The sequence below is a fragment of the Sceloporus undulatus genome, chromosome 4, assembly GCF_019175285.1.
Source record: "Sceloporus undulatus isolate JIND9_A2432 ecotype Alabama chromosome 4, SceUnd_v1.1, whole genome shotgun sequence".
NCBI lineage: Eukaryota > Metazoa > Chordata > Lepidosauria > Squamata > Phrynosomatidae > Sceloporus > Sceloporus undulatus.
In genome coordinates, this window is record NC_056525.1 from 232768779 (window position 1) to 232788338 (window position 19560).

General features: G+C 41.3%; 1 protein-coding gene across 2 annotated transcripts; it reads right to left on the bottom strand.

The window, feature by feature from the left end:
- Positions 1 to 5792: 5792 nt before the first annotated feature.
- On the bottom strand, positions 5793 to 18849 carry DSCC1 (DNA replication and sister chromatid cohesion 1). 2 transcript variants are annotated; one of them, XM_042461768.1, is made up of 9 exons: positions 18783 to 18849; positions 14001 to 14169; positions 13295 to 13429; positions 11149 to 11239; positions 10030 to 10168; positions 8776 to 8828; positions 8034 to 8188; positions 7395 to 7543; positions 5793 to 6106 (listed from the first exon to the last, which is right to left on the bottom strand). In XM_042461768.1, exons 2-9 carry the CDS (start codon positions 14163 to 14165, stop codon positions 5998 to 6000), a joined length of 996 nt encoding a protein of 331 aa, XP_042317702.1. In that variant the 5' UTR covers positions 14166 to 14169; positions 18783 to 18849; the 3' UTR covers positions 5793 to 5997. The 2 variants fall into 2 exon arrangements, with proteins under 2 accessions (XP_042317702.1, XP_042317701.1); XM_042461767.1 differs by lacking the exon at positions 18783 to 18849 and adding an exon at positions 16376 to 16639.
- Positions 18850 to 19560: the final 711 nt, after the last annotated feature.

Sequence of the window (19560 nt, forward strand, 5' to 3'; positions counted from 1 at the left end):
AGCGTTGCTCAGCTTAAAGTAGCACTAATTTTTTTGTATGGAAGCAGCATAGAACAGAAGTTACTTTGGGAAGAAGGCAATGACAAAAATAAAGCTGGGGCTGAGGAACGTCAAGCAGTTTAAACAGCACTAACTTCTTATTGAGGCAGCACAGAACAGGAAAACTGGGGAGAGGGGAAGTGTTTTATACCACACTGGCTTAAAAGAAAACTAAGCTGAGGAAGTTCAAGACAGAATGGGGTATTAAGAGTAGCACTGGCTTCTTATTAGAGCAGTAAAACAGGAATACTTTTGTGGGGGGAGCTGTTTCAAAATACTGGATCAAAGTACTTAGTTTGAGTAGAGGGAGCAAAGTTAAGAGTAGCACTAACTTCTTGTTTAAACAGTAGCAAAGAAGTACTTGGGGGGCAGTTTCATAGGATGCTGCCTTAAATGATGTTGTATAAAGAGAGAGAGAGAGAGAAGTAGAAGTGGGGCTGAGGAAGGAAGGTCAGGCTACAAGGGCGGTGGGGGCTTTCAAACAAACATTATATTCTTACTAAAGTCGCTACAAGAGGTACTGTGTGTGTGTGTGGTGTGTTTGGGGGGGGGAGGCAGTTTCATAGGATACTGGCTCAAAACACGTTGTACAAAAAAAAAAGGAGAAGAGTAAAGCGGTGGGAGACTTCTAGGGGCTCTCAAAGCGAAACCTGATATTGAGGGAAAGAGGGTTTTCTTCCCTGGAGGAGGTATTACAAGAGGTACTTTATTGGAGGGGAGGGGGCTGTTCATAGGATACTGGCTCAAAATAAGAGACTAAGCACAAAGGGGCTGAGGCTACAAAGGGCGGCGGAGGGCCCCAGGGGCTCCCAAAGTGAGGGTTTCTATTGAGAAAAGGGGTTGCTGCTGCTGCTGTGTCTGGAAGCAGGGTCTGTCTCTCTCCAGTCAGAGGCGCTGGCCGAGGAAAGGGGGGAGGCTGAGGGCCGTTCTCTCCAGAAGCTCCGGCTGGGTGACAAACGGGGAGACTCGGATCGGTTCGGATGAGAACCTCCGCGAAAAGAAGCTGCCTTCGCCGCCTTTCCGTCCAACAGACGCGGAGCCTCTTTCACAGACCCGCTGGTCTTTCGAATTCGGAGGCGGCGGCGGCCGCCATTTTGATTGCGACCCGCGACCTTTGACCTCGCGTCGCCGTCGGTTCAAAGGTCAACGACGCGTCGTTGTAGTTTTTTACGTATGCTTGCGGCCTCCTCCTCCTCTCCTCCCACACAGCTTCTTTTTGTGTGTGTGTGTGTGTGTGTGTTTTGTATATATATATATCATATATTGAGTCTCATTAGGAAACGCCTCAAAGGGTTAAAGGAACGAAGGATAAAGGAGTTGAAAGAAAATCAAATGTTTGGAATTGTGGCGCGCATGCGCATCAAAAAGAGCGCGGGATTTGAAGACAAGGGTGCGCATGCGCGTGGCACCAGTACGGGGAGGCAGGCGTGCGCATGCGCACAAAGGAGGGAACGCGCGCGCTTTCCGCCGGGTGGCTGAGCAGCAAAGATGCGCATGCGTGGCAAATAAGAGGGGGTTTCCGTGGCGTCTTACGTTGTGGGGACAAAAAGTGCGCAGCGCAGCAAAACGAGGAAAGGGGCTCCTTAGTGGGGGTGGGGAGTGGAAGCAGAGGTACGCATGCGCATCGAACGATACGCTTGTTTTCTGGTGTGAGGCAAGAGTCCGCGCCGACGAGGGGAAGGTTTCCGCTGTGTGGAGAGAGCAGAGGTACGCATGCGTATATGCGAGAGGACGTTTTCCTTGGCGCGTGGAAGCAGAAGCGCGCATGCGCCCAGAGAAGTTCAGTTTCGGTGGCGCTTTTTGGCGCCGTTTTTAGGATGGCGGTTGTTAGTGAGGAAGGAAGGGGACTATTTCGCGCTTGTGTGAATCTCGATGGAAACAGGGGCAGCAAGAGAACCCAGCCCCAGCGCTGCCAGTTTCCCAGGGAACCCAGGGAGTTCCAGCTGATTCTGAGCTTTCGGGGATTTTGAATCGTTTTAGTCTTTTCGAAGCATCCTTCGGAGTTTTAAGGGGGGATTCTGGGGGATTAGCTCAATCATTTTGGGTAAATGGCTTTGAAGGTATGGCTGTGCCCTGCGTTGCCATCTTAGCACTTACCTAACCTAGCTGCTTTGCTTTGTCTTTTTGTTCCCAAACAGAAGAATGGACCACTTTGTCACAAAGAAGTCTAAATCGAGGTAAGACTCAGAAACAAGGTCCTGAAGAGCCCCACAAGACTTCAACACGGTTTGGCTCCTAGGATTACGTGGGTAGCCTCCCTGATGGCTGTTTTCTCCCTCCGGAAGGCCCTCAGGAGCTGCTACTCCAAGAAAGCAGAGGAGAAAGCAGCCAAGCGACAGCAGCCGCTTCCTGAAGAGCCAAAGGCCCTGCGTAGCCCGGCGGGAAAAGCAAAAAGGGCAAAGGGTATTTCAGGAAGTTTTCGCCCAAGTGGCTCAAGGAGCCCGGATTCCAAGGATGGCTGGAGAAATCGCAAGAAATCCGGATGCCACGAAATGGCCCATTGCCTGGCGTGCGGCATCCACTCACGGCCACAGGAGCGACATCCACAAACACGGTTTGACCAGGAAACACGTCCTTCGTATGAGAAAGATGAAAGAGAAGCGTCGATCTGAAGAAACGCCGTCCAGGCAATTCCCAGCAGCAAAAGAGCCAGAGGCGCGCTGGCTGGCTTTAGCCGAGCAGAATTGGCCTTTGCGAGCGATGGCGCTCTGTCGAACTCCTTCCGAATATGCTCCCCGACTCAAAGATAGCTCAGGGGTTAAATAAAGAAACGTAATGTCTTGGCGCTGCCAAAAAAGACACAGATGTTCCGGGTCAAACCCTCGCCAGCCATGTTGAAAGCAAAGAATCGAAATAGGTTAGCTTACGTTAATCAACAAAACCAAAGGGTTTTACTGTTATTTATAAGACTGATGTCTAATTTTGTTACTTTGTTAAAACTGGTTTTTTTCAAAACTGTGTAACTTGAGACTACATTTTTTCCCCTTGAAAGTAACACGCATCGGTCAATGAGGTAAATTGTAAGCATAACAAACCTTATCCAAAAAACCAGTTTCAATTCTCATGAAGCCCAATTGTTCAGGGAAAACATATAAGCAATGACGTTTATTTGTAATGTGTTAGGAGTTTGCATTGTAGGCTAGCCTGTTATCATTCATTGTTGTGTATAAAACAATGTTGCATGCTTTTAAGCAATTTCATGTTGGTGATATATCCTAATAATGGTTTTTAAAAAAATTTTCCAACCATTTAAATCTAATTCCACCTTGTTGCCATAACTTACTATGTGACAAAACTGTCAATTGGAATCTGTTATTCAATATTTTTGTATTCTTTGTAACTGTGATGTAATTTATCTTCGTTGCCATACTTTCTCTGTGATTAATCTGTCATTAATTCGTTATTCAGTATTTTTTTAATGTTTTCAATTGTAATGTTATTGTTACCATAAGTTACTATGTCATTAAAGAGCCATTAGACCCATTTATTCAGTATTTTTATACTTTAATTTGAATGTAATGTCTTTAAGTTATATTGCTGTTATTTTGTAACACCTAAGACTTTTTTTGACCTTGCTGTGTGTTAAAGACTTTAAAATTATACCTCAAATCAATATAAACTACAGCAAACCATTGAGGCACTGAGACAAGTTTGTAAAGATACTGTTTTTAGGTCTCCTCCTTGTAAATAGGACCAATATTTAAATAATTGTTCACATTGTTGTTGTTTTTATTTTATTTAAAAAACTTTATAAGACTTTACAATAAGAAATGCAATAAAAGAGGGGTTAAAATCATAGATTTACAATTGTATCCCAATGTTACAGTAACTCTCACATCATACATTATTACTAAAACTTTTACGACATGAAGGGAAAAAAAGTCTCATACTATTTAATTTATTTGAAACAAGTCGGACCACAAAGACCGCCGGCCAAATGGAAGAAGGGCTGCCACCAAATTCGTCTTAACATAATAAGTGGGAGCCACATTGTTTTCAATGGTAATTTTGAGAGTTGAAATAAATTACAATTATTTTTTATTCAGTTATGTTTATTTGCAAAAGATCGGCCATATTAACATTACAGGGATTTTGACTGAATATTGGGGAATTCCAGGGATTTTGGTAAAACATTCTGGGGAATATCTTTGAGGCTTGTTGGCAACAAGGCCTATTTCTTGCTTGTACAAAAGCTTGATGGAAACAGCCCACAAATACCCTTCATTAGTACCTAGGCTACAGTTCCTATGATCCCCTGCCTGAAGGTGGAAGTTGTAGGCTCCATGTACCCCATAAGACAACCTGAATTAGCTCTTAGAAGCCTATGCTATGAGACTGGCTGCATCTGCACTGCAGAAATAATGCAGTTTGACAGCACTTTAACTGCCCTGGCACCCTAGGGTTCCTTGGGCAAGATTTCACATTGTCTTAACTTTCAGCTACCATCTCTTAATACTTGCTCAGCTTTTGCATTTTTAATATAAATATCGCAAAGATTATGTAGGCGTACTTCGAATATGGTGGCTTCAAAATGCCCTGCGTAGACACTGTTTATTAGTCTTATTAAATGTTTAAAACAGGAACTTGTTAGGTCAGATCCCAACTTAGTAGAACCATGACTAAGGCTGCATCCACACTGGAGAAATAACCTGGTTTGACACTGCTTTAACTGTCCTGGCTCAAGATTATGGCATTCTGGGAGTTGGAGTTGGTTGTGGGGCGCTCTGTCCAACCCCTGCCATGCAGGAAATCTAAATCAAAGCATACCTGACATGACTATCCAGCCTCTGGGAATGAGACTCCACCACCCTCCGAGGAAGAGCGTTCCACTGTCAAACAGCCCTTACTGTCAGAAAGTTCCTCCTAATGTTGAGGTGGAATCTCTTTTCCTGCAGCTTCCATACATTGTTCCGGGTCCTGTTCTCTGGAGTAGCAGAAAACAAGCTTGCTCCATCCTCAAGATTACACCCATTTGAATACTGAAACAGGACTATTGTACTGACAGCCAAAAGACAGAAAGTAGGCCTGAAACTTTACAGTATGAATTAAGGCTGAAACAGATGGCAACTGCATGCCGCAGTCCCGATCTGGCATTTTTCTGCCCCCAAAGGTGGCAAAAAGCTGCTCTTTTGGGGGCTTCAAAAGAGGCACTCTTTTAGCTGCCACCGCAGGTTTTTTGTGTGTGTGTCCTTTTGTAGCATGTAGCATCTGGTTGCTGCGCCACAGGAATGCCCCAACGTTGCCTGCCGTCTGGTTCGGCAGGCAGCATGAGGCCAGATTGGGGGTGAGTTGGGGCCTGTGGCGTGGAGTCATCAGTCCCCCATGCTGCCAGAAAGCCGGCTGAAATTAAGTTGCACGTACTCAAGCTTGCCAGATTTAATAAAGTGCCACAAAGAATATCTCTCTCAGCATGTGAATTGGGACCCTGGCATGCTGGGCACAAATCCTCACTCTGAAGGGCCTGTCTGATTTATGGTGACACTATCACTGCTTAACCGCCTCTTCTCCAGGCTAAACATACCCAGCTTCCTCAGTCTCTCCCCATAAGGCATGGGTTCCAGATCCTTCACCTTTTTAGTCACCCTCCTTTGGGCACGCCCCAGCTTATAAAGCAATAAAGGCAGAAGAATCACAGGCGTAGGAACTAAATATATAGAAATCTATGCTTTATTCTATGCAAATCCTATTATATTATTCTATCAATGAAAGAATTCTAGGAACAAAAAAATACTTCTAACTTTTGGTTTTGACTGAGACAGTTCCGCAGGGTTTGAAACTTTAAAGATAGCTCAAGCTCATATAGCAAAACTTTATTCAAGAATTCAAATGCCTTTTAATATTTTTACATGCCCACCATAAAAGACTGTTATGTGTCTGCTTCTGGTCACAAAATTTGCTACTAAAATCCCAAGAGACCAGTTCACAGTTCCATCTTCAGCTCTTAAACAGGATTGCTTCTTATGAAATGGGTCTTCTAGAATTGTAAACTTTGATTCCATTCTGCATTGAAGAACGAGCGTATTTTGTCAGCAACGCACCAGTTGTTTGCTTCTCTGAACACAAATCTCTGCAAAACAGAATGGACATACTCTTAATGCATTTGAAAACACAGTTGAGAATGATTGAATGCTTCAATTTTTTTCAAATCTAAAAGTACTTTGTGTCAGATTATAGATTCATTGGTATGGTGTTAAGAGTGCATGAAGCCAACTACTGCATACTCTGATTGAAGTAAAATGGGATAATGAAGGAATAAATGATTGTAGAAATGAGGAAATAGAAAAGCTGAAATTTATGCTGCCAAGTGAATCCATACAATTGATTTGATGGGGGGGGGTCTTTTGCAAAATTGTGGAGAGCAAAGGCTAAGTTTTAGCAATTGACTGAAAGTGAGTATGAAGAATTCAAAGGTACAGTATAGCTGTGTTTGTACAATCAGTATGTAGAGAGATCTATGAAGCAGAGCCCTCTCTCCAGTCCATCTGGTGCCATCCAGCCATGGCAGGAGATGCAAGCCCAGCTCTATTGGGCCAGGCCTAGATTAAGAAGCAGAGCCCTCCCTCCAGTCCATCTGCCTTGGTCCAGGCCTCAGAGGGAGATAAGAACTGCTGGACCTGATCCCCTTCTCCTTTTGCATTGTGTCTTTTTAGATTGTAAGTCTGAAGGCAGGGAACTGTCTAATTAAAAATAATAATAATTGTAAGCCGCTCTGAGAGCCTTTAGGGCTGAAGGGCGGGGTATAAATACCGTCATAGTAGTAGTAATAATAATACTAATAATAATCTTGTAGCACCTTTGAGATTAACTCGGGGGAAAAGAAGTTGGCATCATGAGTTTTTGTAGACTTAAATCTACTTCCTCAAATGCATTTTTAGGAAGTAGACTGAAGTCTACGAAAGCTCATACTGCCAACTTCTTTCTTTCAGTTAGTATCAAAGGTGCTACAAGATCTCTCTACATACTGTGAAGACGCCAGAGATGAAATCCAAGTCACATACCTAAACAAAAGGATGAGCAGGTGTTAGTGGAGCAGAAAAAAATACTTGGGAATGTCAGCTGAGTTAGTGACAGAAGCTAACAGCTGAGATGTGCAGAACTAAGTTATTACTCTGAACAAATCTTGCCAAGAAAACCATAAGGTGGAAACGACTTGAAGGCACACAGAAAAATAACAATACATGAGAAATGGCTTGTGGACTTACACCAATAAAAATAGAACTGCCAGAAAAATCAGTACCAGTTGTATAGATACAAAAATGTCAGAACCTGTCCAGTATGGTAAGAATCAGACATGTTTGAGATGCTTTAAGTTTCAATATAGAGAAGCCCTGAGGAAAAATGTTTTGATCACTTACTGTATATATGGCACTATATCAGCTTCTGTCCATTTCTCCCTAATTTTGAACAAGGTATTAAATCTTTCCTGGTTTTCTTCTGGTAAGTCTTCAATGTTTAGCAAGGAAATAGTCTCTGGTTTGGAAGAGTAATCCGCAAGAGCCAAACCCTTGAATAAATAAGATAGAGATTCATTTTTATTTTGTTTTAAAAAAACTCTCCATAGAGTTCAGGTTGACATACAAGGGCCTAAAGCCTGCTGTTGGTCCTAACAAAGTAAACTCACTGAATCAATGTGGTTTACACATTAAAAAACCCCCACATAATTCAACAATTTCATTGAATGGGTCTACTCCAGTTAGAAATGACTAACAAGATGTCATGCCAAACCTCCTCCATTTTGTCCTCACAACATGGATTTGGCTGAGAGATAGCAATGTAGATTTGGCTGAGAGATAGTGACTGCCTAGGTACAGTACCTAGTGCTCTTCATGGCTTAGTTCATAATTTGAGCTCTGCCCTCCTCCATCCTGATCTGACACTAGCCATTACGCAAACTGGTCACTTCAACAGAGAAGCTTTTTTTCTTTTGCTGGTGAGCATCAGAAGTATCCACCTTAGGTGTTTTTGTGGGTGTAAAATAACTGGGTTTATGTTACCTTTAACTGGTCCAGTCCAGTGATCATTCCTTCAGGGACACTCTGTTGCCATACTTCTTGAAATTCCGAGAGACTGAATTTAACTGCATTGTTTAAGAGCATTTGAGCTATTCCTCGGCATATCTTCTCTTCCTTCATTTCAAAGTAGGTGTCACCTAGTGAGGAGCATTACAAATAGAACAAAGTTGCCAGGCATCTCTGGAGCCATTAAAAATAAATAAATAATAAATACATTTTTTATTTCTATCCTGCTTTTTGCCAGGCAATCAAAGCGGCATACAACAAGTTAAAATATTCTAGTCACTTTAAACATCTATAGTTTGGGCAGATTTGAATAAAAGGTTTGAGCATGAGTCTGCCTTAATAGTGTATAATCACAAGGGAAGATGATGTCCCTTTTGTAGGACAAAATGGAATTCTAACTACCATCATCAGTGGTCAGGTAGTCTGGAAGTTTAAATCCAAAACACATTGAAGGCCAAAACTTGAAAAGCACTGGTCTTTTTAGTACATGTACAGTATTGATAAAACCTCCAGGCACATATTTTATATTTGCATAATATCAACTATATTTCAGAACTTGTACATGAACGGGTCTCCCTTTATCATGTTTAGTGTGACCCCAGCCTCCACCCTTCTGCTATTCATACATGGCCAGATACTTAGATAGTTATTGTAAATATTATGTTTTATATATATATATATATATTATAACATATATAATATAATGGGGGTAACTTACCTTCATCAGTGTATTTCCTTCCATAGCTCATAAGAATGTGCTCTATCATATTCCTGCAACAAACATTTATCTACCTTTATTATACCAACAAACAATTAAATGATCACATGCTACAGAATTTGGTTAGTCAACTCGACATACTAATTCTGCTGTTTTGACAAAAATAAGCCACCGATCTTCAGATTTGTAATGGAGAATTCAAGTGCAAATATGTGGTCACTTCCAAGTGAACAGTCTTGTGTTGCTTTCAAAATGAAGTGGAAAGGCCATTATGAAGACTGTTCTTTGGAGCATTAGCTATGCTCCTGCCCTCTTGTGCCTCTATTGTGGTTTGCAACTGAAGTATGTATAACTAATAGGATTTTCCCAATTCCATAACTGTTTCTCACCAATTATGATTGTATTCCCCAGCCAAATTTTTCTACGATACCAAAATGTGGAAAGCCCAGTAAAGACCAGACTACTCCGGATGCTAAATGCCTAATTTCAAATCACATCAAGAGTTTTAGGGTTTCTTTTTTTAAAAAATTTAGGAGCAAGTACAGAGGGAAAGAACAATTACCAAGTTCACTGCAGGTGGACAATAAGGTTTACCTCTTCTCATTCTAGCCATGATGGTGATGAAACCGCCCCCCCCCCCTATCATGCCATAACTCCTAACCTTAACAGAGTGGCTATTGGTCCAGCAGGAACATTTTTAAATCTCATAAGTTTGGGGGAAGGGGAGGGAGATTTTCATAAAGATCATGGCTAAGAAAGGAAAGGCAAACTTCCCAGTAAGCTCTGGTCTAATAAAAGATAGACCTTTTCACTTTTTCTTTTTTCTTAAAAAACAAATTGATGATTTTTAATGATAAAAACTATTAGCACTCCCAGATTGGCTCTGTGTAGTTCTGGAAGCACTCTAGGAGCCACATACCATCTCCATGTGAAAACTTAAGCGAACATGAAGTCATGTCTGATTTTGAGAGGACTTGGCTTTCATGCTAAAACAAGGTGCAGGCAGGGCCATATCTTGGTTTATAGGCGAACTGTGCTCCATGAAAGTGATTCTCTGATCTGAGCATGGGGGGGGGGGGGGCGGACAAAAAAAAGAAGGGGGTACAAATACATCCTGAGGTCAGGCAATCAGGCACTTTCAAGTTTCCTGCTCTGGGTCTACACAACAATAGCATTTCCACAATTTAACTGTGCAGGGAGTCATTTTATCATACAGTAACACATTTTTCTATAAGTATTAACAAAACCACTTACTCTGGTTCTAGTGGACCAAGCTCTTGAAGACATACGCTTAAAGGGACTCTGTTAAATGACCAGGATTCTGTGTATATCAACTGAGTCACATGATTCAACAGTTTCATCTCATAATCAAAATCTAGGATCCTCCAGTATCCTGCCAAGCAGAGAAATAAGACTGAACAGGCAACTTTGTAACATTGGGTATTTTGAAATTTGTAATTTGGTCTTCCACGTCTTATAAGATAAGAACACCATCTAAGCTTCTTAATGAATGTTAATATACTAGAATATGCTAGTAAAGTCCTGTAGTACAGATATTATTTGCATCATTGTCCAGAGAAGGTTCAGTTGTTCCATGCACACTCAAAATGCAAGTTCAAACAGCATTCAGCTTATTTACGTTGTTCCATGAAACTCAAAAAGAGTAACTGAAAATTAAGTTCAAATTTATTCACACAGTTCTTTCCTGGGTCCTGTTTCTTAATCATACACCAGACTTGTCTTTTAATAATAAAAAAAAAATCCAAACTGAGAAGAGTCAACTGGATTTACAATAAAGAAAAGCTATATTATTTGTACTAGATAACTTCCTGCAGTCACTACATAACCACTGTGTCCAGACAAAAATGGATTATGGCACAAAGGGATGTAAGAGACAGTACAGTTAACTACAAAAGAAAATCCCCCCAATGCCTTGCAAACAATTTTCTTAATCATTTATTTCATTTTATATATGTCAAATAAAATAGCTTTGAATACAGTGCCTTGCAAACAATTTTAACCCACTTCCCTGATACATCTTTTATATAACAATGGAACAGAATGAAGTAAAGTTTAACTAAATAAGTAAGTAAAGTAAGGTTTAAGGTTTAGCACACTTTAGATAATAAGAAATCTCAACTGACATTTAGATAAAAATACAGAAAGACTCCCCTTTTTTATGGTTGTGAACCCTGTTTTTATAGTTGTGAATTCTTAAATCGTGTGCTGGAATAAAGGCAGAATATAAATTGTCTGACTGCTATTTCTATCTGCCTCATCTAAATTGGCCAATAATGGGCACTGAAATTTCAGACATCTCAGTATCATCAAACTGAGGAAAGCCTGACTAGATGATCTACCTTTCATAAATACCTTCAATCTGGCATGCTTTGAGAGTTTCCAGTTGATGCATTATTTCTTCCTCACTTGCTTGGACTTGATCCAGTAAGTCTTCTGTTGCATACTGCACAAATGTAGAAGGCAAACAAAATACTACACAAAAGTATTAAACTGACATGATTTTTTAATTTAACTATACGAATGTGCCATTTTTGTAGATAGCATCATGCACATTTATAATACAGCAAACCAGGTCTTGATATTCCACCCCTTTTCTTTTTGGGGAGGGGATGGTCTTTCATCACAATCTAATGCAGAGGTAAGGAAGTTGTGACATGCCAGAAGTTGTTGGAGTCCAATTCCCATCGGCACCAGCATCGGCACCTACTATTCAGGGATTATGGTGATTTAGTCCAATAACATCTAGAGGGTGGCAGGTTCCTTTCCTTTGGTCTGGAATGGACAAAAAGGAAATATGCTACACATACAATTAAATTCTACATGGTTTCAGTTGCTGGAAGCAAATACAGCAGATTTAGCCCCACAGTGATTTCTTCAAGAATCTTTAGTCTTCCTCCTCATGTAAAATGATGCTTAGGCTTAGGGGAAGAAAGAAAATATACTTAAGGATATTGTTGTACTAAGGGCAAAATTTGTCTCCCTGCCCCCAATACTGATAAGAATATCACACTGGGATCAAGGAGTGTATGTATGTATGAGAGGGAGTGAGATACAGAGAATTCACACATCTTGCTCTCAATCTACACTAATCCCGAATCTCAGTTTATAACAAGTCACACTCTCTGAGCCTCAGAAGATGGCAATGGCAATTCCCGTCTGAAGAAACTTGCCAAGAAAACCCTGTGATAGGGTCACCTTAGGATTGCTATAAGTAAAAAAAAACGCAAACAAACAATGACTTGGAGGCACACAACAACAACAACAACAACTGTATATAAAGTCAGCCTATGTAGCTGCCTCATTTGGCATAATGATGGACACATTGGTAGTTACCAAAAGAAAAAGAAGAAAAAAAGAAATGAAAATGAAAAACTATTCATGTTCTTTTTAGACTTCCTGGGCAAAAGTATTTAAAAACCATTTCCCCATTTTTGTATTATAGCCAGATGGAATTTTCTGGAGAGGTTTGCTCATGGCAGCACTTCCTAATATCAACCCAGTCTTATTCCATAACCACTCACCTATTGGTTAGAGAGAAACCAAAGTCAGTGTACCTTCTGATTTCTCACAAGCTAATCTTTATATGGTTACAGCATATAAATATGTATGCTAAGGTAGCATTGGTTAAGAGCAGGGTGAAGAGCCTCTGGGCATGTTGAGCCTTCCCATTAGAGTCTGAAAAAGTTAAATTTTTTTACTACAACACCCAGAACCCACAGCCAACATGCTTTTCAAGTCTCTGTTCTCCCAACAGGTTTTGCTCCAAGACCTTGTCAATTGAGGGAAATGGCTGGCAGGAAACAACTGAGCAAGCCAAGTCTGCCCAGCACCTTATTCATATGCGCCATCATGGTCCTTCAAAGATTACTTACACAAGATTGTAGTCTTCATGATGAAAACAGTCCACCAAATCCAGGACTAAGAGACACCTGAATCAGAATTCCCTAACACAAAACTACTGTGTGATCTTAGGCAAATCCCCCTCCAAGCCCAAGCCCACCATCTATAATTTGTCACAAAGAAGAAATAATACTGATATATGCTGTAATGTTAATGTAAAGTAGGCTGGTATTTAGAATCAGTGGATACTTTCCAGTTATTACCTTTCAATCATGCAATTGCTCTATTACTCTTCTTCCACAAACTTCATTTAATATGTGGAGAGATATTGTAGCACTTTTGAGACTGACTGAAATAAAGAAGTAGGCAGCATGAGCTTTCATAGACTTCAGTCTACTTCAGATGCAGAGGAAGTAGACTAAAGTCTACGAAAGCTCATGCTGCCTACTTCTTTATTTCAGATAGTCTCAAAGGTGATACAAGATCTCTCCACATACTGATTCCACATACTGTTAGTATGATTCTACATACTAACACAGCTATATTTTTGGAAACTTCATTTAAATTATACTAGTTTCAAACCCTGCTTCATTCTTTCTGTATGAAAGGGGATTTCCACCCTACTTTATCCTTTTTTATTTTGTTTTGTTTTTGTTACCTTTGAGTTAGCCGAAGTTTGCTCTTGCTCAGTGTCTGGCCCTTCATAAGGACTTTCCATTAGAAGTTTCTTGAGTTTCTTGAGTTTAGGTCGACATCTTCTTAGTTCCCAGAAATTTTTGGCGACCCCTGCAATCTACAGAAAGTATCTTAATTGGAATTTACCAGAAATCATTAGTAAACTTGACATTGCTAACAAACTCCACTAATTAGCAACAGACCTTTTGAAGAAAATAGCAGAATGCCCCTCTTTCTGGCACATTAGATGGGCCTTTAGAACTACAGATCTTTGGGTGTATTTGTTCCATCCTCTGCATTGCTTTAAAGCCATGTGTGTGTGTGTGTCCAGGCTAGCATCTGCTGTGAAGGCTTCTATCTTCATCCCCTGCCTGAGTTTAACCTCATTGTTAGAGATTTCCTTTACTATCTCCTTGACCCACAGCAAAGATGCTCTGGTCACGATGGAGATTGAGGCTCCAGGTCTCAGGGCCAGGTGGGAAGCTTCATGTGCTTTTTAAAGCGCAGCCTCCACCTTCCTGTGGGAGTTGGGAGGATCAACCTATCCAAAGGATGTTCCTTCTTTCTCCGCTGGGAAATACAAATGTAATATGAACAGCAAATATTTATATCTACAAAACCAAAATGAACAGCATCTATATAAAACCCTTATTCTCTCATACATAATGAGTTATACACAGAATAAATACCTGGAGGTGAACAATGTTAGAAGTAGGCTTATCTGCACCAAGTTGTTCTGGAGTTTCACAGCCAGGAATGAAAAGCAAGGTGTTAGATGTGTCTGCTATTTTCATGTCATAAGTCTTATCTTTACTGCACAGCACAGCATGTTCCTCTCGGTCTCCACGTATCATCAGGCTGCAAAACAAAGCAATAGAGCTAGATCTAATATATAGGCATAGTTTTTAAAGAAGGTTTTATTTCAGAACAGGATGCAAACTTCAACAGGTTACTAATAAAATGTAAGGGGGGGTTGATTGTTCCTCGTATCAGCATATCATTCGTTCATCCATTTTCCTTCTCATGACTGCTTTTGCGTTGCCTTTAAGGGTGGTCCTATTTAGGATAGTCTAACTGGAAAGCTACCAGTGCATGACATTATTGTGTGCCTTCAAGTCGTTACCAACTTATGGCGACCCTAAGACAAACTCATCACAGGGTTTTCTTGGCAAGTGTCTTCAGAGGGGGTTTGCAATTGCCATCCTCTGATGCTGAGAGAGTGTGACTTGCCCAAAGCCATCCAGTGAGTTTTTATATGGCTGAACCAGGATTCAAACCCTGGTCTCCAGAGTCATTGTCCAATACTCAAAGCACTATGCCACGTGGCTAAGTTATCCCCATCCAGGTAAAGCTCCAGCTGGTAACAAGTAAAGGCTCAGCCCAGACACACAGAGCTACCTGGACTTCCAGTGACAAACCTGGATCTAGGAGTATTCCCTGATTCCTTGGGGAAATGCAACTCCATCCAGGGCAGGCCTCTGTTTCACTGGGATTGAGTTTCCATCTATTGGCTGTTCATTATGTAATCAAAGCTAATTGCCATACATTATTTACCATACATCCTTTAAATTTTCCAGAATCTAGTAATGACCAACTTCATTAATAACCAGTTAAGGGTCCATGGTCCAAAACACACTGCAGAAATAATCCAGTTTGACACCACTTTAACTGCCATGACTCTGTGCTATGGAATTCTGGGAATTGTAGTTGTGACACCAGAGCTCTGACAGAGAAGGCTAAATGTCTCACAAACTTACAAACCCTAGAATTCCCTAGCATTGAGCCAGGGCAGTTAAAGTGGTCTCAGACAGGATTATTTCTGCAGTGTGTTTTGGACCTATGAGATACCTTAGCACTGCCTCCTTCCCCCCAAAAAAAGGTCATCAGGGACACATATCTATTGAACCAGAACTCTCTGACAAAACTACAGATCCCAGAATTCCACAGCATTGCACCAGGGTGGTTAAAGTGATGTCAAACTGGGTTATTTCTGCAGTGCAGATTCAGCCATAGATTTTCCAGGACATGTCCTACATTTCAATCTTCTGCCCTGGAAGAACCCCAAAATGACTTCCTTTTCCAGCATGACTAAAAGGCATGAGTTTACATTTCTATGAGTATGGTTTTGTGTTTAGCTTTTACTGGGCGATGCCCTCCCTTTCTCTTGGATGTCCTGCCTTGTCCTCCTTTGCGGTTATGACATCTGGTCAGCCTGCTCTTCGGGTGGGGAAATGCCACAAATAAGGCCATCATCCCATGCGCAAGCCTTGTTTGTAGCTGAATCCATAGCCCTGGACCCTGCCTTGGCAGAAGGAGGGCTGGCCCAAGGGCAGCTTTCCAGATGTAAAAAATGGAGGACATGGCCAAGTAAGAGCTTTTAAACACATTCATGTAAATATAAATCCGTGCTTTTTAGTCCTGCTAAAACAGAAGACATTTCCGTTGTTATATTAACTATGTTCCTTTATGAATAATAAGAGCATACTTACCCATAAGGAATAATACATAAGACAAAAACTAAAACTGAAGGGAAAAATGAATTAAATAGAGTAATTATTTTTAGTATCTGATACACAGCAATGATTGTTCTTTAAGATTATTAGGCTCTGTAAATAATGTAGAGATTCATGCAAAGAAGAAATGTTTTGAAGAAACATAGTATTTGATTGTTAAGCAAATGACATCCTGAGTCATGGAAGCCAATGCTGGAGATGATAACTATTTTCAAAGATGGTCATAGCTTTTTTTATGTCTAGACATGTTTTTGTTAATTGTATTTATGTCAATATATATCTTTTGTATGTCATTTTTTAAATGAATAAAAAATGGAGGACACTTTGCAATGCCTCCTGGTTGAAATGTAGGACGTGTCCGGGGAAAGGAGGACGCCTGGACACACTGGGTTCCATCCAAACACTTTCTTAGAGAGCTGCGAAGTTTCCACAGCTGTAACCATTTCCAGCCACCAGGAGTCGCTGTGGAGACAGCAGCCACCGCGCGCTATACCTCCACCTGCCACTAGAGGCGGTGACAAACACATAGATGTGCTTTCGCGCATGCGCACCTCCGTCCTGCCTCCAACTCGGCGCACAGTTCCGGCTCCAGCTGCAGAAGGCGATATTCGGGGGCCTCCGCGGCCGCACCGAAGCTGAGGCACTGCACGACCGGGAGCAGCTCCGCCGGGTTCACTTTCGCGACCTGCAGCGTAGCTTCGACTTCCTCGCGGCTCCGCATCTTCACTACGGAAGCCGAATCCGGACAAGAGCTGTGAACGCTGAAGCGGGGCGGGCTTTTCCAAAAGCGCGCCAAAAAACCCTCTACGCAGTGGGCGGGGCTTACAGCATGGCGCGCCCAATCCCGGGGCAAAGGAGGCGGAGCCAAAGTGCCAAGGCGACGACGGGAAATTATTTGCGGGCGTGAGATGTTCGGTTGTCTTGGAGGTTGATTTTATGGTTGGCGTCCGTGCACAGTTCGGAATACGAGAGAGCGGGAGACTTTTTCAGTTTACTTTTTCAAAAGGATTTTTCAAGAGATAGAAAAGGAGATAAAGTTTGTGCTGCTGGGAGCTTTCAGGTGGTTTCTTGGCACATTTCTCCAGAGAGGATTTGCCCTTGCCATCCTCTGAGGCTGAGAGAGTGTGACTTCATGCTCAAGGCCACCCAGTGGGTTTCCATGGTCGAGTCAGGACTCGAACCCTGGTCTCCAGAGTCATAGTCCCACCCTCAGACCACTGCCCCAGGCAGGCTGCCTGCCATGAGCCTTGTGGCCTCGTGCTAAATTTCCCTTTCGGTGAGGAAGAGAGCAGACAGTCCAGCAACTGCAGTGCCTTCGTTTCAGCTTCTTACTTTCAGGACAAGAGAGAGAGAGAGAATATGTAAAATATGCATATATATATATACTGTGTATATATATATATATATATATATATATATATATATAATTGTGTGTGCGTAGTATTACATGTGTGTGTATATAGATATAGATATATAGCTATATATAGTATATGTATTTATATATATATATATATATATATAGTATAACATGTAAGTTGTGTATATATGTCTGTGTATATATATATATATATACAGTATATGTGTATCTGCATATATAATGTATGTGTGTGTGTATATATATATAGAGAGAGAATTATATGAATATGTGTGTGCATGTATATATATATATTTATCTAATATATGTATGTTTGTGCATAATATATAGTGTTATGTATGTTTGTGTGTGTGTGTGTATATATAGTATAATATGTATGTGTGTATATGTGTGTACAGTATATGCTCAGTCATCCTTTATAACTGGATAGAGCCACACAGGGGCAGACTGGTGCAACACATACATAGAATTTGCCACTGATAAATAGACTCTGCATTTGAGAAGAGAGCCACTGCAGTACAGTATACAGTATTCAGGGAGACCAGGAGGAACATTTCAAAGTGTCCTGTTTTGAGCATGACTAAAAAGCATGAATTTATACTATATTTATGTTAGTGTTTTTAGCCTTTATTTCGCAATGCCTACATTTTGCAGTGCCTTGTCCTCCTTTAGGGTTGTGACATCTGGTCACCCTGGTTAATTGTGGTTTGAGTGTTCGACCACGACTCTGGAGACCAGGGTTCGATTCCCAGCTCAGCTATGAAACCCACTGGGTGCCCTTGGGCAAGTCACACCCTCTCAGCCTCAGGGGAAGGCAATCGCAAACCTCCTCTGGACAAATCTGGCCAAGAAAACCCCATGGTAGGTTCTTTATAAGGTGGAACGACTTGAAGGCACACAACTACAACAACATTCAAGAGTAGAAAGATTCCTTCTGCAACTAGAAATCTACCACATCCAGGAAACACATTCAGGGGTAATTCATGTTGGCCATGTAATAGAATACAACAAAATCCATAAAATAGTGATACTTTTTTTGGGAAAACTAAAAAGTGCAAAATACATCATGCAAGCTTTTGAAGTTTCACTGGCTTCTTCATCAGGCAAAGATAGTTTTGTGAGAATTCAGCCTTCTCTGCAAGAGAAGTCTGTTGCCACAACAAACTACAATTTCCAGAATTCAGCAGCAAATGTGCTCCATCCTCAACATGACATCCCTTCAAATATTTAAACAGGGCTATCATATAACCTCTTAACCTTCTTTTCTGCAGGCTAAACATCCCCAGCTCCCTAAGTCGTTCCTCATAGGGCTTCATGGTTTCCAGACCCTTCACCATTTTGGTCACCCTCCTCTGGACACGCTCCAGCTTCTCAACATCAGTTATGGTGACCCTAAGGCAAACTTATGCCTGCTGGAATTTTGTAAGTTCTTTGGCATCATTTTCCTTTGCTTTATCCTTTACATCCTGTGCTACATGCCTCTAGGTTTCACCCATGGGTCATAACAAAATCCATCACTGTGGCCTCAAAACCTGCCCTCAGTTTATACATGAGGTCAACTTACAGTCGAGTATATATTGTACCTTTAAAGAGGTGCTTCCCCTCCAAGCCATCATTTCTGCGTAGTTGGAGAGTAAGGAGGATGAGTGGGGATGCATCCAGCTTTTTCCTGTAACTAGATGCATTGCAACAGGCAGCCTGTTGCAGTATGTACAACTGGGGGGGGGGGTGTATCCTCATTCATCCTTGTACTCTCTGACAACATATAAATAGTGTCGAGAGAGGGGTTGTTACACTTTTTAAAAGGCAGCTTGAAGGGGATTGGTATTGGCAGATGTATAGTCACCCCCTCATATCCATGGATTTTTTTTTTTATCCACAGATTCAAGCTACCATGGTTTAAAATATTTTAAACATCTACATTCTAAAAAGCAAACCTTGATTTTGCCATTTTATACAATTTGTATTTAATGGGACCCGAGTTTCCATGCATTTTGGTATCCACGGGGTCCTGGAATCAGACCCCAGCGGATACCAAAGGCCCACTGTAGATTGGGAGGCGTGGCTGTGTCTCCATATCTATGGCTCCTGATGCAAGATCTTTCCCGAGAGTTTCCTTTGTTGACCTTTCATCCACTATTTATTACATCAGGGCTGTTTAGTAGCCAAAACTGAAGATGACTTGATGTAGATAAGTGTCATAAGTGGAGAGAAATCTCATAAACCCCTGGAGAAAAATGTAGAAAACTGCCCTGACTTTCAGTGGCTTTGTCACATGTTCTTTACAGCTTGGCCTAAAAACTTGATGTGGTTCATTCTTTTAACCACAGGATATCTCTTAACTTGTTTAGGCATGAGTAG